The following is a 25,720-nucleotide window of genomic DNA, read 5'->3' as shown; positions in this document are numbered from 1 at the left end:
TTAAACAATACTGCTATTCTTAGGGGCAGAGGTTGCCTTCAATGTCAGTCATCTTTCTGGTACTGTGATAAAGCACCTGGACAAATCAACTGAAAAAGTGAAAAGGTTCATGTTGACTCATCATCTTGCAGCTTTCAGTACATGATTTCTTGTTTTTTTTTTTTTTTTAATCCACCTATGGAGAGCCAACAACAGATGAGAATACAGAAAATAGCATAAAGCCTATGTCATAAATCTTGGGTATCAAAGAGGGAAGGAGAGGGCAGAATACCACTTTCTGCACCACATCCCTATTACCATAATTAGAAGCAATTATTTGCAACAGAAAAGAAAGTTGTAAAATCTTTCAATGATGCTAGCATTTTTAGCGCTATTTTTTTTTTTACTTTGTGTGAAAATAAGGTTTAAGGAAGGAATCATATTTCACTTTTTAAACTTATTAATTTTTCCATATGTATTGCTTGTGTGTGTAAGGTGAACGGGTGTGAGTGTCTCTCTGTTCCTGCCTGGTCAGGTGAGAGGACAAGCTGTAGAAACCAAATCTGTTCTCTTTTGTCACCATGTGGGTCCTTGGACAGGTATTAATGCCCTTCCATTAAGCCCCATGTCCTGAAGGTGCTGCCACGGACAGGTGAGGAACCTTTTGGCGTATGGTGAGCCAGCACACGTTTAAGACCCATCACATCCTCTGCAGGTAGTTTGAGACGTTTTGTTCTCTCTAGACAGGCTGTTTCTTAATGCAGTTGCTTGTTTGTGGCATGTTTTCTACTTCCCTGTTTCTGGGGCCAAGTTATCATCCTTCCACTGATCCTTCTGATCAAGTTGGCTCTTCATAGCACAGGACATCTGACGTTCATACTGGTTGTGTGGATTAGTAGCTTCAGAGGGTAGGAATCCTACTACCCAAATTAAAGTATAAGTCCAAGATTGTACCAGGTAGCTAAACTCTCTAAACCTTAAAAAGGGTTCTGGGAGCATTGCAAAGAGACTTCAATGAACCTATAATTGAATTCACCGTACTATTCCTCGGGTGGGTGCATAAGGAATAAAGAACAGGGGCTTGCGCTGAAATGCTTGGCAGGAAAGAGAACCAGCTACACGTAAAAAGCACATCTTACCTTCCATAGAAAGAAGATAGAGCTTGATAAACACAGATTGTTCCATTAGCAAGAAAGCAACCTAGAACCAGATCCACATATTTTCTATCCTAGAGCTCTTAGGAATGAACAATATAACTGACTAAAACTTATCTATGTCTTCTGCATCCCCATGAACTTAGCATGTGTGTGTATTCTTTACATACTTACTCTGTGTGTTAACCGATGGAAACATGGATATTGAAGAAATTGAAGATGGTGGTAAATATTGATCGTTGAAGTCAGAAAGGTGAAATGTACAAATATAAGCCATGCATTTACAGATAAGTTACAGGGCTTAAGTCTTTTCCTTTCATATTCAGAATAAGATGTTATTTTTAAGGACATATAAAAGAAACAGAAGATGTCATTGCTGTTCATCTCTGCCTTTTGATTTCTCATAAGTTCTAAATTGAATTACAGATGTGCAGCTCCTGCCACAAAGAGAAGCAGAATTGGGAGATTCTGAACTTTGCTGTAGGGTGTAAGGCTACAGGTTGAGAGATCTGAATTTCCTCCAAGTGCTCCTGCCCCCCTGCACCCCCCCTGTCAGCTAGTGGCATGAGGACCATAGATTTACTCTATGAAAAAACAAACAACCCCCCCCCCAAATAAAACAAGAAAAAAAACTAAAGTCAGATTGAAGCAATGTCCCTGAAGGGAATTCGGCCTTTCTATAGCACTGAGCAAAGCCCCACAATAAAACACACCTAAGGCATATTAATTTTTCTGTCATAGCTTCTGGCTTATTGTGTTTGAGCCTGTCAGAAATTATTTTTTCTGTCAGAAATAATGGCATCTTATGCAGAAAAGTCACCATTCTTGGTTAATACACAACATACTCAAATAAGTATAAGCCATTTACAGGGATTCTTTGTGGTAACATTCCCATAATTAGCAGCCACTGTTTCTGACAGAAAAAGAAACATGGTGTTTTTATATTATTTAATTATGCTAGAATTCTTTAGTTCTTTTGTTTCATAGGAAAGTAAACTTTAAGAAAGATGTATTATTACTTTGTAGAAAAAAAAAATCACTACCTGTTACATTAGGAGAGTTTGGCTATGAAATATTTGTCCATGCTCTCTCTTAATTCCAAGAACTCTGCTTTTCAGAATATAACTTGGCTTTTTGTTGTTTAGAAGTTAATCATTAATATTTAATATTTCTTAAATTTGTTGGTTGTATACAGATCATAATGAGGTCCTTTTCAGAAGGCACATATCTAGAAGGATCCCAGAGCAGGCTCTGATTTCATACTAAAGTACTTGAAATTGGAAACAAAAGGCTAATTATTTTCTTAGGAACATTTCCCTCTAATTCATTCATACTTTTATTTTGGAAATTAATTTATTAAACAAGTCTCTCATTCCCATAATGTCAGCATCTCTTTTCATAGCAATGACTAGCCATGTTTTTCTGCAAGTCCATGCAGTGAGAGGATAGGCGGGTATGTGTGTGTGTGTGTGTGTGTGTGTGTGTGTGTGTGTGTGTATGTGTGTACATATGCCATCCAGAGGGCAGACAATTGTCAGGAATTGGTTCTTTACTTCTGCATTCAATCCCAGGCATTGAAACTGTCTTCAGGTTTAGCAGCAGGCACTTTTACCCAGCGAGCCATCTTACTGACCCGCACTTATTTCTTATGATACGAAGCGGTGTGAACACTAACCAGTCATCAGAGAAATCAATATTCTAAGCATAGTATCCAAAGAATTCCTTATCTGGGACTCCATGTTAGAGAACGATTATGAAAAACTGAATTATATTCTGAGAACGCTCTTTCATGCCTGGAGGATTTTGAGATAGGAATGGTTCAAACCTGCTTTAGCATATTCTCCAGGAGGTCCATGTTACTTTGGTCAAACCAAGCTTTCCCTTTTCTCTTCCTCTTCCCAGGGACTGCCTCCAGAGGGCGCTGCCCAAGATTGTGATGGCCCATAATCCCAAAAGGGGAGGTTAACTATTTTGGTTATCTAATGCTAAAGGATAAGCCCTAAAAACACATACAGGTAATTAATAGCACACAGGTAGTAGCGTACAGGTAATAGCATACAGGTAATTAATAGCATACAGGTAATAGCATACATGTAATAGCATACAGACTGTGTAGGTCATAGGCAAATGTTTGTTGCAACAGTTAATGAGGGAAGAGGCCATGAACTGGAAGGAGAGTAAGGAAGATTGTACGGGAACCCTTGGAGGGAGGCAACATAAGGAATTGTTTTTGGTTCTAATTAATAGCACAAAAATTTCTTATTTTTCAATATATTATTAAAATTTAATAATAAAGTTTAATGCCCACATTAGTTATTTTATAGCTAATTTACACATTACCAGAAATTCTGACTGCCTTAAGATCAACATTTAATTCAAACTCTGTTCATAATCTATTACATTGCATGTATGTGCATATTTTGTAATTATAAACAGATATTCCAGCCCAGTCTTCTAAAAATTCTATAAATTATCTTGTGGTAAAAAGTGAGGCTAGAATAAATTATAATCTACACATGCAACCTTAAACTTCCCCGTCCTCACGCTGAACATACATAAAATGAAGCAGCTAAGACTTTTTCATACATCCTAATTCATATCAGTATTCCTAAGTTGCATCAATGTCAAATTGTTAACTTTTTTATTCTTTAAATCTTTCAGTGTTTCAATTAATTTGCCAAGTTTACAACTACTAAAATAAATCATAAAAACTTACGATTCTATGGAACAATAAATTTATTGAATAGAAAAACGTTAGTTTTGCTGAATTTTAGAAATTTAAGTGAATTAGTACATTAGTTATACAAGCCAAATGCCAAATGCCAAATGCCCAATAACCTCCCAAAGCTAGTGACTACAAATATGGAGAATAGCTTCCTATACATGTAGTGAACTTCATAAGCGTATAATATTTTTGGAGAATAGTCTAAGCAGGAATTCTCAATTCAATGATTTATTAATTGTATTCACTGTAGTATAATATCACATATAGTTATGCAAAGAAGATAGAAACTAGGTACTCTGTTATATCCCAGTTTTTGAGGAGCAGAGCCAAGAAACATGAATACTTCAGAGAGACTTCAGCTTAGACAAGCAACCCCTTAGTTTCAGTAACAAAGAGAAAGTAGAAATTTAAAGACAGATTAATATTTGTGATTTTATTGCTAATTTTCAAAACAAAACAAAAGTCTTAAAACATATGGGTTAGAGAACCCCTACTCTTTCTTAGACATTCATATTCCTTCATATTCATGGGTTTATAGGCCTCAGGGTCAGATTGAAGGCTCGGATTTAATGTCTGTTGTAGCTGAGAAAGAGGATTCCCAAAACACAAAGGTGCAGTAACACTGAAGGAGCAGTGCATTGTTAATCACTGAATACTTAAAGCTGCATAATATTCTTCCTGATAGTTCTGAGGGCTGAGTGCTTGTCAAACAGGATTACATTGTCATGGTTTCTACTTTGTAACACTGTTGGCTACAAGCTTATTCTCCAGAGCAAAAGGAAAAAGGAAAAAAAAAAAACCTGTCAGCTCTGCCATCTTTGAGTGACTCTGGTAGTCATGAAATCTTCATTCTGTGGTTTAATTGTCAGAACCCTTGTAAGCTTCCTGTCCCCTGTGAGTGCTAGTTTTAGTAAATTATGCAACATAGACAGTAAATCCACTTAACTAGGTTCACATCTTCTGCAATGTTCCTTGCCACAAAGGAAGTGGGCCAGAACTTAATGGGCAACCATGTGCGGTCCCCTCTGCCTTCAGAGACATTTAAAATGTGAGGATAAGGTGGACAGAGGAGAGCGAATAATGTACTAGGTTCACATATGCAGACAAGGCTTTAATGTGCCACATATATTTTAAAAGATAACTTATTCTTAATAAAACGAAATTATAGATATTGTGATTTTTCTTCCCACTCTGGACCACACCACCAGTGTCACTGATACATTGTTCCTTATTTGGGAGAATTCAGTGAATTGACCCAAATAGTGAAGTGTTGAATCTGATGCTCTGGAATGTGGAAATTCCTCTCCATAGCTATGGGTAACAATTGCAGTCTGTGTATTTTATTTTCCAACCACAGGCTTGGATTGATGTGACCTTTAAATTCGGTGAGCATAAAAGCTATGGCTGCCATCTGACAAGCACGGAGTGGACCCAAATGACCCCCTAGGTATATTGAAAGTGTGCATAAGAGGGGGCACAGAAAAGGATGCCATCCACATGACAAATACAAGGATGTAGAGATTAAGATCCCAGGTTTAAAAATGTCCTTCAGTTTTCATTAACATCATGGAGAAATAAACTTGTAATTTTACAGATCTTCAAGTAGGAGACTCCAGTGAAAGGAACTGAAAAAACTTGTCAAGCAAAATTTAGCATGTTTAAGAGTGTTTTAAAGTGCTGGTATCATGGTAGGTTTTCAGTATATAAACAAATATAATCTGCCAGAGTTTTCTTCTTCAATCTCATTTTATGTGGTTATCATTTATCATGCATTTTTTCTGAGTGTATTATTAGTATTATTAATTATTATTATTGTGTGTGTATGTGTGTGTGAGAGAAGTGTGTGTATTAAAGGACAACTTGCTGTAATTGGTTCTACAGTGTGGTCTCCAGAGATGAAACTCAAATGTCAGCCTTTCTAGCATTTGTCTTCACCCATGGAGCCATCTTGCTGATCCTCCCTTCCCTTTTGAAATTTTGGGATTTAACCCAAGACAGACAATAGCAGAGATACACCCTCCCTTATACCAACCCAACCCCCATCACTTCTTTTGATGAAAATGTTGAGGAGGTGAAAATGTATGTCATTCCCATTTGGTAAAAAAAAAAAAAAAAAAAAAAAAAAAAAAAAAAAAAAAAAAAAAACCCTTAAATAAATTACATTTTATCCTATCCCAGTGGCGCAATAGTAAAACCCACTGCTGATTCTTGTTGTCATTGAAGGGAACAACAATAAAACCAAGTGGGTTCTTAGGAGTTTCCTGTTTACTCTATTTTTCTAACACATAAGGTTTTGCATTATCATTGATATTTACACCCTGTTTTAGGAAGCTCAAGGAGTTCCTGGCCAAATTAGCTGGATGCTGGTTTGTGTCTAACGTGCTTTATACTGACATCGTGCGCTGTATGCTCTTTTGCTCTAATGAGGATATGATCTTGGAGGACTAGTTCTAAGAGATAGAAAATTAAAATTACCACACTATGCATTTTTAACTTTCATATCTTGCCCTAGAATTCTTAGGCTTCACCAGTGAATGCCCCCCCTCCCTGTTAATAGTAAGGAGCCTAAACTTGGAGGTGGTTTCTGGTATTTAAATATGTCTTAATGTAGAGCCAGGCAGAGTTTGTCTGGAATCACAAAGCAGATGGAATAAACAGGATCAATTGCAAAGGTTATAGGCATCCTTGTTTTCTTAATATGGCCCTCATGAGGCATATTAATTAAAAATCTGCCAAACTGATGTTATATAAGGCTGAATAAAAATGTTGCTAATATCTCAATGGTATCTCTCTTTCCACTTTGCCTTCATGTTTTGGGAATGAGGTTTTACTGTGTGCTGGGTGTACTAGCATCCCAGGAGTTGGGATCTATTGGGGTTTCCTCCGGGCCTGCTGGAAATGCTACCTTAATTCTTAATGAATCCTGAATTAGTTCTTTGCAGAATGTGATATTATTAGACCTGCAGCCTGAGTGCTGCATTGCCCTCTGCCAGGCTGTCTCGCTGCTAGTCGTGTCCTCTGATGCATTCCTAGAATGAGTTCTGTGTCACCAATGACCAAGCTTCATAGTTGTGAACCTCCAAAGCTCGGAGTAAAGGAAGCCCGCTTTTTGTTAAGTCGGCTGTCGTAAAAAAGAGCCTACATAGGGCAGGCTTACAATCTCAAGCAGAGTGATTCTGTCACTTCATTTTTTGTTATGTATATGGTGCCTTTTTTTTTGTCTCTATATGCCTCTTTCCTCCTTCCTTCCCTTTCTCTTAGTGCACATGTGTGTGTGTGTGTGTGTGTGTGTGTGTGTGTGTGTGTGTAAGAGAGAGAGAGAGAGAGGGAGAGGGAGAGAGAGAAATATTACTATAGGAAATGATTAACCACTTTATTAAAGCTGAAAAATCTTCCTTCTACCACCTGTGATATAAATTACCAGGGAAACAGATGATACAGTTCAGTCTGAGTCTCAAGACCAAGACCTAGGACTCAAAAGAGGAACAACCTAGCTAGAGCTTCTGTTTTGCCTATTTATTATACTCCAGTTTTAAAAATATCTTATACTAAGTAACCTTCTATGTGGTTCTAAACAGACAGAGGCAGCACCATATACATACTAATAAATGAGATCATAAAATTAATCTGCTTGATGTTGTATTTATATATGTTTTTGTTTGCAAATGTTTTTAATGGTAATAGTTGAAGGAGGGAAAAAAAGAGGCCATAAATTTGAGAGGGAACAATTCAGAAAGGATTGGAAAAAAGAAAAGGGAAAGGTGAAATTATTTGATTATAATTTTAAAAAATATGTGTATGTTTCTGAAAAAAAATATTGGAGGATGCTGTCCAGGAATCAGAGAACAAACATTTTACCTCATTCTACTGATCATATGCAAACCTGCTCCCGAGACAGGACAGAAACACCCAGGCATATTTTATCATCCATCCTGACCTGAACTAACCTAGTTACGTTAGAAGGTAAAATACACCAAAACCAATTAATATTTAGTTTGCTTACAAAATAAAATGAAAGCATATCTCCAGATTAAGTGATTCCTTTTTAAGCAACTAATAGACACTGTTGAGAACTGTCCAAGTTATTTGGTGTCCTTCACAAATTATAAAAAATATTCATGGGTTATCTTCTCACAGTAGTCCCTGATTGGTGTGGTATTTCTTCAAAGGGTTTACTTGTTAAAGGCATGGTCCATAGCAGGATATTTAAAGGGAGAATGGAATATGATGGGCTTGACTTTTCAATGAATTCACTTATAATTAAATAGGCTATTAGTGGAGGCTGAGAGGAGAAAACAGAAGACCTGCTGAGTGCCTGCCCCTGCTCCCTTGTTCTGCTTCTTTTGGTTACCTCTTCCTGAAGACTGTGAGACTGCTCTTTTACCATGTGTTCCCCACCATGAGAGCTTCTTCTCTTTGACCACAATAGCAGTGAGCAGTGAAGCTTTTGGTGCATTGAATGTTTACAAATTTTTTCCTTTTCTCGTTCTCCTCTTTTTCCTCCTCTTCCTCCTCCTCCTCTCCGTTCTCCTCATCTTATACCTCCTCCTTCTCTTTTTTCTTCTCTTCATCCTTGGCATCCTTCTTCCTTTCCTACATTTCCTCCTCCCCTTCCTTCTCCTCCTTCTCCTCCTTCTTGTTTTGGTTTTCTGAAACAGGGTTTCTTGCTATATCCCTGGCTGTCTTGGAATTTGCTCTCTAGACCAGGCTGGCATTGAATTCAGAAATTCATATGCCTCTGCCTTTTAAGTATTAGTATTTAATGCTCTGTACCACTGCCTGGCTTCCTTAAAGTTTTTATGTGAGTTTTTATAACAAGTTGTTCTTTATAAACTACTGTATAGTTTGCAACAACAATGGAAGCTGCCAGTAGCAGCTTGATGGAATGAATGTACCTCATAGTCTGGTGAGGTAGACTATGTGTTTCCCAGATGGTAGACCTTTTATGGGTAATTCTCAAACTTTTTGGAAATAGAGGCTTACTGGAGATAGTGAGATAGCAGAAGTGTTGATTTCTAACCTTAAATAAATCAAGTACTGACAAGAATATACACATATACTTTTATGCAAAAATGCTTTTTAAAAATCTATACATTTATCTCTGTTTTTTAAAGTTGTTTAAAAAAAGATCTTTGCATGTTTGAATTTTGCAAAAGCTTCTTGTTTTCTTATCTGCTGGGACTTCAGGAAGCTGCTTACCTGCCCTGCAACTTTTCCCATAACTACCTCACCATGATGGGATATAAGCTCATTCATCAACCATTTAACTTGTTCATTTCTAGTATGTGGTCACAGAGATGAGAAAATTAGCACAGAAAATTGGTACTAACATTGGCATTTGTTACTGTGATGAACTTCATCAAGTGACTCACAAGTTGTTTGAATTGATTCATGGAAGGAGTATGGATGAACTGGGCACTAAATATGCTCTAGTATGTTCTAAAGAGAGTTTGACAGGCAGATGTTTGGCCAGCCAGGATGCTGATAGGAGTATAGTCTGTGAAGACAATGCCTGTGAGGTTTCAGTGAGCCTTAACATTCATACACATTATCTAGTTTTTGACCTTGAATATACAGTCATGTCTACAATGTTTTTAAATTTTACACCTTGTGTCTCTTGTTTTTCAAGAGAAGAAGTTAAATTGATCCCATAATGCTTTCTTGAGTAACATATTGCTGATATACTTTCTATTTCTTCAGTTTCAGCTAGTGATATAATTACTGGCAATATGGGAAGGTATTAAAACACAGTTTTAAGTTTAATCAGTTTATCAGTATTTTCTATGCATTTATTGTGTTTACCAGACTGAAGACTATATGTTAAAGAAATACACAGTAATCCATTCACACAGTCTAAGCTGTATTCATGGATGATTTATAATTTTCTAATTCATAGATAATAGGATTCCCACTCAGTTCCTGAGCTGTTGTAAGTTAATGACATTCAGGTTTTGATAATATCTTAGCCAAGGAAGGTCATGGAGACAGTGAAGCAGAGAGAAGAAGGAAGATTGCCATTCTTGAATCTTCTATCAAAATGACAAAATGGATCTATAATAAACAATAGCTGAGGGTCTGATAAACCTGCAGTATTGAGTACAACACACACCAGGCAAGCTGTTTATGAAATGAGGCTCTTGAAAATATGACTCTGTTTCTATGTCCTTTTCAACAACATAGATTTTGCATTTACTTAAAACACACAATTGCTTCATTATTTTTTAAGATATGATGACACCATACATGTAGAAAATATTGTTGAAGTACAGACTACTTAACAAGTGCATCATACTATTTTTAATATTATTGAATCATTTGAGATTCTTGAAGATTTTTTAATAAAATAATTTTCTAGAAATCAAATCATGCTGGTTTTCATTAGCATACATTGTAGCCTGTACCCATAATAGTGCTAATTACAAATTAAATCCGTATAAATGTTGGATAATATAGCAATGGGCAGAAAGTGACTTAAGAAATACAGAATGAAAGTGCAAGCCCTTATCAGACATGTCTATATTATAAGACACAGTGACATAGTTAGAAGGTGTCCCTGACTCCCAGGCTGCATGAACACTGCAGCTGCAAAGTTGGGCAAATGGACCCTGAAGTACTGAGCTGGAGGTTCAGACCCAACACTGGCATTCAAACTGGATACTTTCAGCCTCTGAAAGATAAAAATGTCTTGATTCAATTTGAAATAATGCAAGATAAAATCAATAACTCATGTACAGTGCTATATACCTTTTCCATTAAAGAAAAATAATATGTTGTGGAACATTTCATTTATTTTATTTTCATGAGAGTCTCAAGTATTCTCAGTTTTTATAGCTGTTTTATATTAATTAGAAGTAATCTCACACTTTTTATTGGATATTTTATGTATTTGCATTTCAAATGTTCTCCCCTTTTCTGGTTTTCTTCTCTCCCATTTCCCATCCCCCTGCTTCTACGAGGATGCTCCCTCTCTTGCCCACCCATTCCTACTTCCCTGGCATTTCCCTACACTGGGGCATTGAGCCTTCACAGGACCAAGGGCTTCTCCTATCAATACCAGACAATGCCATCCTCTGCAACAGATGCCGCTGGAGACATGGGTCCCTTCATGTGTGCTCTTTGGTTGGTGGTTTAGTCCCTCAGAGCTCTGGGATGTCTGGTTGGTTGATATTCTTGTTCTTCCTATGGGGTTGTAAATTCTTCAAATAGACTAGGTCTTTCTTTAGCTGTACATGTCCTCGCATTTTTATCCTGTAAAACTTAGTTTCTGAATTCAGGTTAACATTTTCCAGTTTACATACATTTAAAAGTAGTATGAAAATCAATATGGCAGTTCTGCAGAAATTTGGGGATCAATCTACATTCAAGAACAAATATACCACCTTTGGCATATACCCAGAAGGACAGTTGCTCAACTATGTTCATTGTGGTGTTGTTCATATTAGCTAGAAGTAGAAAACCACAAAGATGTACTTAAATGGAAGAATGGATAAGGAAAATGTAGCACATTTACACAGTGGAGAATATTCATTTGTTAAAACAAATGACATCATGAAATTTGTCAGCAAACGTATAGAGCTAGAACAAAATGATCCTGGGTGAGGTAACCGAGTTCCAAAAAGATAAACAGGTTATGTACTCAATTATATGTAGACATCAGCTGTAAAATAAAGGAAAACCATGCTACAACCACAGACACAGAGAGGCCAGGGAACAAAAAGGGACAAGTGGAGGCATGAATCTCCCTGAGAAGCAGGAATAGAGTAGATTTTGAAGAAGGACCAGTGGTGGGTGAGGAGAGGGATAGAAAGATGCAAGTGTAACAGAAGGGATGAAGGGATGGGTGTGTGAAGAAATGAATGGAATTGGAGGACATTTGTGGGGAAATAGTGAAACCTAGTGTAGTTTCACACATCCTGGAACCCACAAGGGTGACCCAAGCAAAGACTCTAGTGATGTGGATAAGGAGCCTGAAATTTTCATCTCCTCTCACCAGACAAGGCTTGCAGTGCTGAGACTAGGACACCAATGCAACCCCAAAACCATTGTCCTACAGTTTGTCCTGCACACAAATTGTGCTTGGGAATGGTGGCAGAGAATTTATGAGAGTGTCCAACATATGATTGGTCTAATTATAGCTCATACCACTAGAAGGAGCCCATATACTAAGTAGCTTTACTGGACATGATCCAGAGACTAGATATCCCAGAGATTTAGGATAGAACCAAATATACTGGCAATATAACTAAATAAATAAATAAATAAATAAACAAATAAAATCAATGAATTGATTCTTAATGATATTCTCTTGCATTCATTCATGGCTACCTCATTCAGTGTCATCACAGAGGCTGTCACAAGCCCCTGATGGAAACGACAGAAAACCACAAAGAAACATTAACAAGGAATTGAGCCCAGATTGGAGGACTCCGCTGATCCTTCTCCTTGGATCTATGGGAACCCCCTTAGAAGTGGGGGCTGGAAACTTTAGGAGTCAGAGGGTTTAAGGACCCCGGAAGCTAGGTCCACTGAATCAACTAAGAAGGGATCATGGGAACTCACAGAGAGTGAGTAGCTATCTCAGATACGGTACGGGTCTGCATGACGTGCATATATGCTAGGGTTGTTGGCTTGATGTTTTGGCAGATGACTTATGACCATGGGAGTGGCATGTGTTTGACTCTTCCGCATGTTTAGGTGACTCCATTCCTCATACAATGCTGTTTTGCCCAGCGTGGAAGGCCTGCGCTTTTCTGGGGAGAGCTGGTGTGGGCAGTGGAATATGGAGAGTGGATCCTCAGGAGAGGAGAGGTGAGAAAAACCTAAAGGAATGGAGGGAGGGGAAGCTGTGGCTGTGACTGTAGTCAATAAAAGAATACATTTTTAAAAAGGTTTAAAAATATCCTGGTGCAATACTCTAATTCCTAAAATTATGATTTTAAATAATCTAAGCCAAAGTAATATATTAGAAAATGAAAAGCAGAAATGTGTGTAGATACTTATAATCCAAATCACTATAATAGTTGTCTCTTTTCCCTCTTCTCTCTCTTCTCTCTCTCTCTCTCTCTCTCTCTCACACACACACACACACACGCACACACGCACACACATACAGAGGCACAAAAACCACTTTTTCTCTAGCAGATATAAAAATAATGAATGACATTTGTATATAATATATGCACAATATTCAGTTTTAGTTTTTAGTTAAAATCATTAATTTCTAAGAATGCTGCATTTTTTTTTTCTGCAGAGAAAGACAACGATTTTTTTTGAACTGCTGAATGCTAAAAAATGAGAAATTCAGTACCTGGGAAACTGAGGCAATCTTGAAACTGTTCTGGGTTATATAGCAACATAGTTTGTAAGGAAGAAAGGAAGAGAAGGAGGGAGGAAAAGAAAAACAGGATGATGGGAAAGCAGAAAACAACTACTATGCTCAAATATCTTGGTGGTTTATATGAACATTTTTCAGTATTTTTTGATCTTCATAAAACCTCACAATTTTGATGAGGTCAGTATTGATAATCCCATTCTGTATATCCAATCCCAGAGACACAATCATGTCTGCAAAATTAGCTGGCCAGTTATTCAGTGAAAGCCAGAGGCAAAACTTCCAGGCATGTCTAATCTCTAGGAAAAATAAATGTGAGCTTAACTCAGAATGAATCTATAACTTCCATGTAGATCATCCACACTGCCACAGGTGCATGGATGTTTTGAATAGCATGACTCTCTCATGTTTAGGAGAGTGAATCTCAACCATGATGATATGTGTAATGATCTAAGAACTTTGTGACATCACCAACTTTTACTGTGCTCCTCACAAGGAGACACTACAGCTGCAGGTCTTAGAACCAGTTTTGAAACTTCAATAATTTGATTAATAGATAATAATAATTAATAGATCTCCAGCTCACAGACTATCAAGGGAGTTTTAAATTTTACATTTGTTGTACGATCTTTACATTTTGTATTATTTTGTATCTGTGTATACAATACATGCCTTATGTATGGAGATCAGAGGACAATATGTGATATCTGGGGATCAAATTTCTCATCATGGATGGCAGCATACATCTGTAACCACAGAGCCATCTCTCTAGCCACAAGAGAGGCTTCCCTATGGTCAAGATTTAAATTCGGGCTGCAATGTTAACTGGTTAGTCATAACCAGGAAGCATATAAACTTGCTTTTTAAAGAAAACCATATAAAATGCTAATAATGTGTTCATATATTAAATAATATGTTTAGAAAAAAAAAACCACAATTTTATGAAATTTTATTTAACAACCCATATAGGCAATGTATACATAAACTGCTGTTTGTTTCCTATTAAATGGCATTATGATTTACTTGTAAACTTCCTGGCTTTTCGAAATCAATTTCCATCTTTTTTATTGCTCAGAAAAAAATAAAGTTTTCAGAAGCACATCAGTATCCCCATGTCATAAATTCTCAACACTCAGACAATGGAGCCCAATCTCCTTGGAAGAATCAAAAGTTAGAACAGCCATGTATCATACAATTTTATGTAAAAATGAACAATTCTGTTTTGTTTCTTATTTTTCTAAGGCCATCAAGAAAATGTTATTGTACACATGGGAAAATGGAACTCAAATATATAATTACTTGCCAAATTGATATAAAATCTTCATATTGATCTATGGGGTACCATATATTCATTTCTGAAACACAATATAAAATGTGTTATGAAAATCATCTAGAATATATTCACAAAATAGATGGTAATATCTCTGTAGTAAGTTCTGAGTCCCTCTTATGAATTTATACAATGAGCTAAATAATTTTTAAATTGTATGTTGAAGAAACAATTTTCTTTCTTTCTCCCAAACTAAACATAAAAGTGATGAAAGAGAGGAAATTAAAAATACACTGTTTTCCTTCTTAATTCATCATCGCATTGGCTCACTGTATAGTTACAGTATTCTCCAAGTCAGAAGGACATTTCTAAATTTTATCACACATATTAAACAGTGAAATCAGAGTCTCACCCCTATTAATTTATAATTTTGCTGATCTATGTTCAAATGCAGTGACTGTAGTAATTATAAAAATTGGGAAAGCTTGTCTAGGATAGTAAACACAAACAAGTTTTTTATTTGATGTGATACTCTCAATATTAAGAGAAAATCTATTGTAAGAGGGCCTCTGAAAAGGCTTTTTTTTTGTTCTAATGATACTAATATTTAGTAATTGATTGAAAGGAACACAGGGCATGTATAGACTCTCTGGGTTTAAGTTTTAACAGAACATGCATATTAGATTCTACCTCTCATCTTCTTCATTGGTGAGCTACTAATTAACAGTATACACCACACAGCGTTCTCTACACATTTCAGCATAATTTTTTTGAATTGCTGTGAACTTAAAAATGTAGAAAATACAAATTAGGGAATATGAATCCTCAGGTAGCTGACAGGTGTCTCTGCAAGGTGAGGTGAGCGGGAAGTCAGAGACACCACATCAAGATAAAATGATGGAGTTCTAGCCAGTGTATGGTCCTGATAGGAAATGTGTACTCAGTTTCAAATCCAAAAAATCAGCATGTAGTTTTGAAAGTTTACAATAGGAAAATTTATACATTAAAATGTATTTAATAGTTTAATTTTGATTTTGTGATATAGGAGCTATCATCGTAGGTTAATGGAAGTATCTCATTAAATTATTGAGTCTAGAAAAAAAATTGAGTATCATGTTTGGCATATTACCTTAATATGGATTATTAGCTATGTTTTTACCTTGTCACAAAATTAAATTCCATACAACCTTCCCAGCCTGCTGTTTTGACCAGGAATATAGAAATCAATAAATTGATAATTACTAATTAAAACATTTTCTCGTCATCTTTTCTAACATTCAAGTCATCTGAGCCTCATAAAATACGGATCTCAAATCCTGGGTAATTTATGTATATATACATATTTACATTCCTTGTATTTGACAAACGTAGTATCGGTGAAATGTTCTATATCAGAAATTCAATGTTTACTGCCTAACTTAGATTCTCATATTTATAAATCAATAATAATTTACAGGGAAATGTGGATTCTTTTTAGCGCAATTTTCTGCTTATTTTACTAAGTATTATAGTCTTGCTCACTAAAGAAATGCTTCCTCTGTTGTAATACTCATCTGTTTGCAGCATGAGAGCTTTGCTAGGGAATATCAAATACCTTTAGTCAATGCTGTTTTCTGCAGAATTCATTATTTTACAGAGTATTTCCATGAACTTAATTGATTTAGAGAGGGAGAGGAAAAAGAAGTAAGGGAGAGGAAGATGGAGAAGGAGAGAGGGAGAGAAGGAGAGGGAGAGGGAAAGCTATTAAGAAAAAGGGGGAGGTTCAGGATCAAGTATGGGAGGAGATAGGGATGATATACAGAGGGTTTGAAATTTAAACAGAGGTGTGTAGCAATGGGGCATGGGGAAGTAGCAAGTCCCTGACGCCAGGACACAACACGGATGAGATTAGCTGAAATGCCCAACAAAGTAGAGGGAGGATCTGTAGAGACCATATCCAGAGGTTAGGAAATGTCCCTGCTTGGGGGATGGGACCACCCACTCATCTCTGAATTTTTAAAATGGTTCCTGTCTAAAGGAAATACAGGGACATAATGTGGGCACAGACTGAAGGAAAGAACTTCCAGTGATTGTGCCACCTGAGGATCCATTCCATTTACAGACACTAAACTCAGGCACTATTGCCGATGCCAAGAAGTGCTTGCTGGCACGAGCCTGATATGAATATGTCCTGAGAGGCTTTGCCAGAGCCTGACAAATACAGAGGTGGATGCTCATAGCCAACCATTGGACTGAGCAAAGGGTCCCCAATGGAAGAGTTAGAGAAAAGACTGACGGAGCTGTAGGTATTTGCAACCCCATAGGAAGAAAACAATATCAATCAACCAGGCCCCACAAACATCTCAGGAACTAAACCACCACCCAAAGAGTAGACATGCAGGGACCCATGGCTCCAGCCACATATGTATCAGAGCATGGCATCAATATTAGGAGAAGTGCTTCATCCTGTGAAGGCTCAGTTCCGCTGTGTAGGGGAATGCCAGAATGGTGATGGAGGACTGATTGGGAGGGGGAGCTCCCTGAAAAAAGCAAGGGAGAGGGAAATGGGATAAGGACATTTTGGAGGGGAATCCTGGAAAAGACTTAACATTTGAAATGTAAATACTTGAAATGGCCAATAAAAGAGAGAAACAGAATAAAATTAGATAGGTATGTATGTATGTATATATATATATATATATATATATATATATATATATAGATAGATAGATAGATAGATAGATAGATAGAGATAGATAGATAGATAGATAGATAGATAGATAGATAGATAGATAGATAATAGAAAAATTCAAGGTTTTTATTACTGAGGCAATGCAGTTTATCCTTCATAGAGTTAAATGGTCCCTGTGCTTGGAATCTTACAGAAGGAGAATAAAAATATGATGATCAAGTAATGGAGATTTGAGTGACAGTTCCTATGAAAGGACTTCCTGTTACTGAGCTAAGTTCCCCATATCTGTATAGTCAACTAAGTATTCTCTAAATTAATAAACTTTTTTTTATTAAGTAGAGGTTTTCCTTGTCTCAGTGCAAGATTACATATTGAAGAATCACATTTTATGTTTTTATGTAGTAAGATTATGGCTCCAGGGTAGAGTGCTTGGATAGAATGCATGAAGACCTAGGTGTGACCTTCAAGAAGTAAAGAAATGCATCAAAAAAGAGAGAAAGAAAGGAAGAAAAGAAAAGGAAGAAATCTACTCCTCTCTCTCATTCTGTCTCTCTCTCTCTCTCATTCTCTCTCTCTCATTCTTTCCCTCTCTCTCTCTCTCTCTCTCTCTCTCTCTCTCTCTCTCTCTCTCTCTCTCTCTCTGTGTGTGTGTGTGTGTGTGTGTGTGTTTGTGTGTGTGTGCATGTGTGCATGTGCGTTTGCATTTGTGTGGTGTGTGTCTTTGACACAGTGGTTGCATTTCTATGTTCTATATGGTGGGTGTCTAAAGGCCAGAGGTTGATGTCATTTACATTCTTCAAGAGTTTATCACATGTATTTCTTTCTTTCTTAAATTATTTATATATGCTTTTTGGAGACAAGTTTTCTCTCTGAAACTGTAGCTTACTGATTCAACAAGACCATCTGTAGGCAAGCCCTGGAGATTGCAGCATCTCCACTTCCTTATACTATGATTCCAAGCCAACTCTGCACCTAGATTTCTACCTGGAATCTTGGGATCCAGACTCAGGTTGAAATTAATGCATGTGCATTTAGTTTGTTGTTCGATGAAGTTTGATGGTGGAATAGTGTGGATGTTTTGAGGGAAAAATAGAGTTGGAGGAAAGTATTTCACTTGTTCCATTTTTCACTATAGGTGAAAGGTCTGAGTTCTTTGTATGCATCTGTGGAATATTCATAAGGTTCAAGTAATTTGGTAATTTTGTTCATGAGCGGATACAATATATTCAGATCATAGCCCCCCCCAACTCTTATCATCCAGCTTCTCCTGAACCACACTTCACATTCTTCCCAATTTTGTGTCTTCTTTATAATATACTCAGTCCAGTCAGTATTGCTTCTATGTCTGTGAGTATAGGGAGACATCTGTCAGAGAGCAGGCATCCTAGCATGATTTGTACCACTGAAGAAAATCCCCCAAAGATGGCAACTAAAATGTCTTTAGAAAGTCATTAAACTGCTTAAGTCCCTTGTCTCTGCCTCCTGTCATCAAAATTTAATCACTGTGGGTGGGGACAAAAGTGGTTGCTAGTGTATACCTGTGTCTTCGATGTGTGTCCCAGAACTCACATTAGGGAATTACTTTGCCCTCTTTATGAAAAGTTTTCCTATAAGAACTAGGTAAATAGTAGATAAATATTGTCTTTGTGTTTAAGTTAAACTAGAAGTCACTGTAGTAAATATTTATTTCCTCGAAATATCAATAATTAAAATTTTAAATCCTTCCAGCCAATGCTTGCCTTATATCCTACTGTTTACAATGCATCTACACATACAATAGAAAATAAAATCAAGTTGCCCATGGTGCTTTTAAATAAAAAGTTGGATAAAGGTGCATCATTTACATGTATTCTTTTATCTGATTAAATGTTTAAAGGGCCACTCCCTGGTATAATAAGATGGCAAATCAGTTGAGTATGTTCTTGCTTTTAAAATATAGCACAATGCAAAGATTATTTTAAAACTATTGAGATTACAGGAAAGCCCGTGGGTGCGGACCAAATACTCAGACCCTTTGCCACCTGGAACTGCAGAGATCCGGGGACTCAGGCCTGGTGATATTGTGCTGTGAGTAACCAAAGCGCAGAGAGGGCTAGGCATAGCTCGGAGAAAACTTGCCCCTGCTGCCCATAGTAGGGCCAGACTTCTGGCAGATGGACTTGGGATCCTCCCGGAAAGCCTGTGTGTGTGTGTGTGTGTGTGTGTGTGTGTGTGTGTGTGTGTGTGTGCCAGATGTTTACATATTACTCACATGTCCCAGATAATTTTTGCACACCTTAAAGATGGTAGGAATTCTAAGAGTATTATTTCTCAAAAGCCAATTTAAATGGAAGAAAGACAAGCATTTGATCCAGTCCTCATATCTTCAAATATACATTTACAGCAAAGACTGCTACATCACAATTTTTAGCTTTAAAGGTGTAGTTTATTGAACTCAGAAGCTCTAGAAAAGCTTAAGTTTCTGCTCTCACCCATAGATAAAAATATATACTGTGAAATTTATTAAATGATGAAATTTGGCTGTTTTCAATGTATTCTAAAATATCAATAAATTATAGAGTTGGCTTTATGAGCCTCTTACAAAAAGATACTAATAAATTTAACTTTGGCAATCATTACACTTAAGCATAATTCCAGTTTTCTTTCACTAATGAGAAGATAGCAGAAAATACTATATTATATACTAATTATATTTTAATTAAATAAAATTCATTGATAATTTAAAGGAAAGTAAGTGAATACAAGAGCAAATCGATGAATGGAAGTCTTTCAAAAGAAAATTATTAAGGGATGCTGTTGGCAGAAACTTACAAGCTTTGGATCTGCAGAAATGGTTCCCTGATGGTAATCATTTCCTACTCTTCTAGGAGACACATGTTCAATTGTCAGCTCCCACATGGACAGTTCATAATGGTTTTGTAGACTTTATCGGCACTGCATGTACATGCTGACCATAACATAAATGCAAGCAAGACAAATGTATAAATATATAAAATATATAAATAAATATGGCTTTGAAAAGTGCCCCAGATTTTACAAAGATCTAAGAACCATTTGCTTCCAGATTACTTGCTGCTCTGCTGGGCATTTCCTCCTGGACATCTTTTGATAATGACCATGAATGATTTCCAAAGTTGTATGACCAGAGTTCAGGTTACACATTTCCCAATTACTAACTGTGAATGTTACTTAACCTCTATTTCTTTTTCTGTTAAATTGTTTTAATTACAGTAGCTAATATAGTATGATAATTTAATTAACTGACAAGGGTAAAGATCTGAATAGAGTGTTTGGCACACATTAAGCATGAAATCAATATAAACTATTAATAACTCAAAGGCCTGACCTGATTCTACGAGCAAGGTTTTGAAATCTCTTCTGGACAATGAGCCTCAGGGGAAGCCAAGTAAGAGGAAATTCCGTAGAGGACATGGGCTGGATTTCTTCCAGTTCAAATCTAAACCTTCTGTACTCTGTATTCTACCCTCTTCCAGTAGATCTTTATATTAGTGTTAACATTCAGAGAGTTTCATGCAATTTATCCCATAAGATAGCAATAATATACACTATCATACTTTTCCTTTCTATTATAAATGCCGTAATTTCATTGTGAATGTCACAAACTTTACTGTGTTCTAGCATTTTGAAGTATATCAACCTTGTGCCCTTGTCGTCAACGTTATAAAAGAAGAAAGACAGCATTTGAAATATATCTTGGTCTTTTTAGTGTTGGTCTGTGTTGCTCAAATAGGAACAATTGTAGGCCAATTTGAGTGCTTTGTTGATTTTTTTCAACTGTTTTTATTTAATCTTTATGTGAACTGATTTACCTCCTAATGGATTTTAATGATATGTGAACTATTTTATTTTTTGCTGTTATAAAATTAAATGGGATCTATCAACATTAATAATTAACTTTAATTACCTGTAACATATTCCATTTTTAAACAGAACAGTTTTCTAGGCATTACACATGTTCCATAAAAACAATGAAGAATGCATTGAAGACATCATAGCCTTTATTAGAAGTATTATACATAGAGAATATATTAATGGTATTATTTATATGCTATTCATAATTAGTTTTTGTTGGTCTAAATAAACTAATTTTTAAAATACCTACACCCAACATAAGCCTGAATACAAAACATTTAAAAAAAAATATTTGTGTATGTGTGTCTGCTTGTTTGAATGTATAACATATCGCTGCATTTGCCTACTAAGTCAAGACCAGTGTGACAGAGTTTCCAGAACCAGACTTTGAGATGGTTGTGAATCATCAGAGTAGGTGCAGTAAACTGGACAAAGAACTCCAGTCTCCAGGATGCAAAGCTTTTTAAATGCTCACATGATGCTACAGTTGAAAAATTATATACCTCACTTCATGAGCTTGCTATAGTTAAAATAGAATACATTAGAAATAGAACAAAAGTTACCCTTAGACTGAGTATGTAAGATATACAGGAAAGCAACTTGGCTAAATGTTTCATTATGCAGATTCAAGTACTCAAAGTATGTCTAAAACAATTCATCTTGAAATGTTTTTTTGTCACAAGTATTTATTTTATTAAGATGTTGTTCAGTGTTTGTGATTGGTTTTTATCAACATGCACCATCGCAATGTGATATCTTTCTCATGTTTACCCCCAATCTTCCTATCTTCCCTTAACTCTTGCACTGTTTTCTGTTTTGTCCTAAATAGTCTTCTATCTACTTTCATGTCAAGTAGTAGAGAGACAGATGATAGCTTAAACGTTGGTCAGATAGTCATGCAAGCAGAAAGACAGACATTATATGCATGAATAAATACAGAGCTAAATCTGGGTTTCATAGAATAGACAGAGCAGGAGATATTTGTCATTTTCATATTATTTACTGTCTCTTGTTCCTTTCACCCTTTCCATTTTACCTTATAGGCCCTATACTTTCATTAAATGTCTGCATTACATATATGTTTATAAACATGTATTTATGAGAACAACCCTGTGATATTTTTCTTTTGAGTTTTCTTTATTTTTCTTCTTATGATGATTTTTTTGGTTTCCATCAATTTTTCTGTGAATTATGTTATTTATTTTGTATTTTATTATTATGAATATAAAACCCCACTGTGTATACATCCCAAATTATATTTGCAACGTCATTTGATGATGGAAATTTCAGTCCCATTTTTTGGTTATTATGAATAATGCTGCCATAAATAGAAATCATTAAGTGCTTCAGTGACAAACTGATAAAGACTTTTCTAGGCATATACCGAGGAGCATGTCAGAGATATAAGGTGGTTCTGCTTTCGTTATTTGGGAATCTTCTGAACTGATTACTTTAGTGAAATCATGACTCCACGAGACCATCAGCAATTTAAAAGTATCTTTTCTCCACCACATCTGTGTCACATTGCTCATTTTCTTTATGATAACCATTATCACTACGGTGAGATGGAATGACACTTTTTCATGTGTTTCAAATACATGAATCTCAACGTATGTTGTGTTATATATATAAGAGAGCTAGAGTGCAATGAATAAAGATGTATATTAAACAAGAATATGTAACTTTTGGTTCAAAATGGTAGTCACTATTTTGTCTGAATTACCCTTCTGCACTGTTCAATGCCTAGTAGATTTTCACTAAGGTTCTTCAGGCTTGTGATTTTACTAATCATCAAAACATCAAAGAACACAAGGTTTGATGAAATTAATTCTGAGTCAACATTCTGAGGAACCAAACCTCTGTAAGTGACAAGAAACATAAAGATTACAGAATAGGTAAAGAATTAGATGGCAGTGTCTGAATAAGCCTGGGCAACTGGTAGACCTGAGGGTCCTTCTTTAGTCAATGCATGTCTCAGAATTCAACTTATCCTTTTTGTGTTATTTTCAAGGCTGCTGCTGCTGCTACCTTGTGCAGCCTACTAGAGCACAATCCCTATCTATCTCTTAGTTCCCAGAATTCTTCTATCTTATTCCATAAAATCTATGGTGCAAAAAATGCTATTGTGAGCACTAATATGTCTGTTTAATTTAGGCTGATATCCCACTGTCCTAAAATACTGTTTAAGCCTATTGTAATTACTGATTCAGCCAATAGTAAGTAATGTCTGAGACAATGGTAGTTACTTTTCCCTGTTCAAAGACAGTGGGGCAAACTGTGGAAGAAAAGTGTAATGCAGTGAAAGACCAGTTTGGAAGTTCCCTATCCTGTGCTAGCCTTAACTGAGAACCTTGGGACTCCATTTAAACTGTGGAGGACTCACTCTTAATGTATAAAACCTTGAATGACCTCATGTTTCTTTACTACTTTTTAATTCTCTAATACTGAGTTTAAAAGCACCAAACATTGATTAGGTTATTTCAGAGGTAGGATTCATTAGTTTTCAGCAAGTGTGTTTAAGTTTAAATGCACTAGTGATAGCCACTAAAATGTAATGTATTTGTCAGAAAAAAATTTTTTCTCTTAATATAATTGCATTAGTTACTTACACATATACATGTTTTATGTAAATATGATGGAAATATTAATTAAAAGCTACATAAAATGATGTTTCAAAAAGTCCTGAAGTATTCTTACCTCCCATCAACAGCCACTGTAAATAATTTTATTGATATTCTTTGATGCAGCATATTTTGCATTAATGCATAATAAGGTTGATTTTTAATAAACTGCATTTTATACATATATGTATACCTATTTGTTGATAATGCATCACTCTTTAGTAATGACTTACTCATTATGTTATCAAATAAGCCTATAGGGTGATTAGGAGAGACTTCTGATGCAGAAGATCTATTTATTTGCAATGTTATATGTGATGTCCCTTCTGGGCTATAATTAGATCTTCTTTAGCATGTAATTAGAAACATGTTAATACAACACTTCTAAGAATTTCTCTGTAGACTTTGTCAACAGAGATATATGAAGAGGTAATGTTTAATTTTAATTAATTGTAGGCTAATATTGTGTATGAACATAGATGCAGTAGAATAATTGAAAGTCAAACACAAGCATATTTAGGAAGATCATTTTTCATTAACAAATTGGTTTTAATCTCAGAAATGCATATAAATGGACTGAAATACAAAATTCACATTAATACAATAAATGCAGAAAAATCTTTGACAATATTTATAAATTTTGTCACGACAAAGTCAAAATAAAATTCAACATGTCAGTATGAAAAAATTCCTATAAAATATGAAACAGATGAAATACACTTCGATATGATTAATGCTACATATGACAAACACATAGCCAAGATTATCCTCAATAGACAACTTGAATCAATCATATTAAAATGAAAAATGAGATAGGGTTGTCCACTATCCCATCATCTTTCAATACAGTGATTGAAAAAAACCCTAACTAGAGTACTCCGAAAGGGAATTCATGTGATAAAAAACAAGAAAAAAAAAAGCAACCCCTCCTGCAGATTACATATTAAATATGATTTCTCAAACTAATTTACCAGAAAAATTTCAAATATGATTGCCATCTTCAGCCAAGTGGCACAATAGAAAATCTACTGGGAAACATCAGTTGCCTTTCTCTATACCAGTAACCACTGTAGACAAATCCCAGAAATTCTTCCATCACATTAGCCTTTAAGAAAGTAAAAAGATATTCAGGAATAAAATATCAAAGAAGTGACAAACTTATACAACGAGAACTTTAAATCTCTGGAAAATGTACTTGAGAGAGACACTAAAAATAAAACGACTTCCCGTGCTAATGAAGTGGTAGGATGATATTGGGAAAATGGCCATCTCGCCCCAAGAGAATAAAGATCCAACACAACCTCATGACCTTCTTTATGGAAATAGAAAATGTATATGGAAGTATAAAAACTCCCAGAGAGCCAAAGCCACTTGAGTGAATATAAGTAATGGCTCAGCTTTCAGGAACTGAGAAAAAAAGAGAGTCAGAGACATCCATATAAATGGAGGGACAGTCAAAGATAATCTCTCCAAATAAATGAATGGACAAGTAACTCATCTTTCATTGAAACAAAACCTCTTTCAAAAACTTTAAAAAAACTTTAATATTCTTGTGAGGTACTCATTAAATCCAATGCTCCTTTCTGCCTTGTGTCTTTCAATGTTGCTCATACTACTTTATGTTAATTCTGTTTTACAATGCAGTTTGCTATCTACTTATTGTATCTTTATTTTATTTTATTTATTTTTATCTTTATATCTATCTATCTATCCATATAATTATATAATAACAGCATAGTTATGCTTTTCTTTGCTATTTTCAGCATTCATTATTGGGATAAATTTAAAATCTTTGATCCAATTCAACTTCATATAAATCATGCTAGTAATATTTAATTGTGAATTACTGATGATCAGTTTAACAATATTGATTCATATAAAGAACAATGCTTCTGGAATTTTCACATTTCATACATGTTTCAGTGCAAATATATGGAGTCTATCCAGGGCTGTAAAAATCTACCTGAAAATACAACCTAGAAAGCAACTAAGATATTTGAAAGTATTGTAAATGTTATTATTTTTCTTTCTAGTGTTAACTTTGTAAAAATCAAAGTAAGGAGTGTTCAGTGGACAATGTTATCCACTTCCCCTGA

The 25,720-nt window shown here is 35.6% G+C and overlaps 1 protein-coding gene across 1 annotated transcript in view; it reads left to right on the top strand.

Moving 5' to 3' along the window:
- NLGN1 (neuroligin 1) overlaps positions 1-6,306 on the top strand; it is a gene marked incomplete at both ends in the record, with an annotated part of 229,416 nt that extends 223,110 nt beyond the window's left edge. The window contains one exon of the mRNA XM_080929452.1: positions 6,186-6,306. Within this exon, the coding sequence (XP_080785578.1) occupies positions 6,186-6,306 (121 nt within the window). The remainder of the gene's footprint in view (positions 1-6,185) is intronic.
- Positions 6,307-25,720: the final 19,414 nt, after the last annotated feature.

Source organism: Micromys minutus (assembly GCF_963924665.1).
Source record: "Micromys minutus genome assembly, chromosome: 15".
NCBI classification, from domain to species: domain Eukaryota; kingdom Metazoa; phylum Chordata; class Mammalia; order Rodentia; family Muridae; genus Micromys; species Micromys minutus.
The sequence above is the reverse complement of the archived record's forward strand: the minus strand, read 5'-3'. Positions and strand labels throughout refer to the sequence as shown.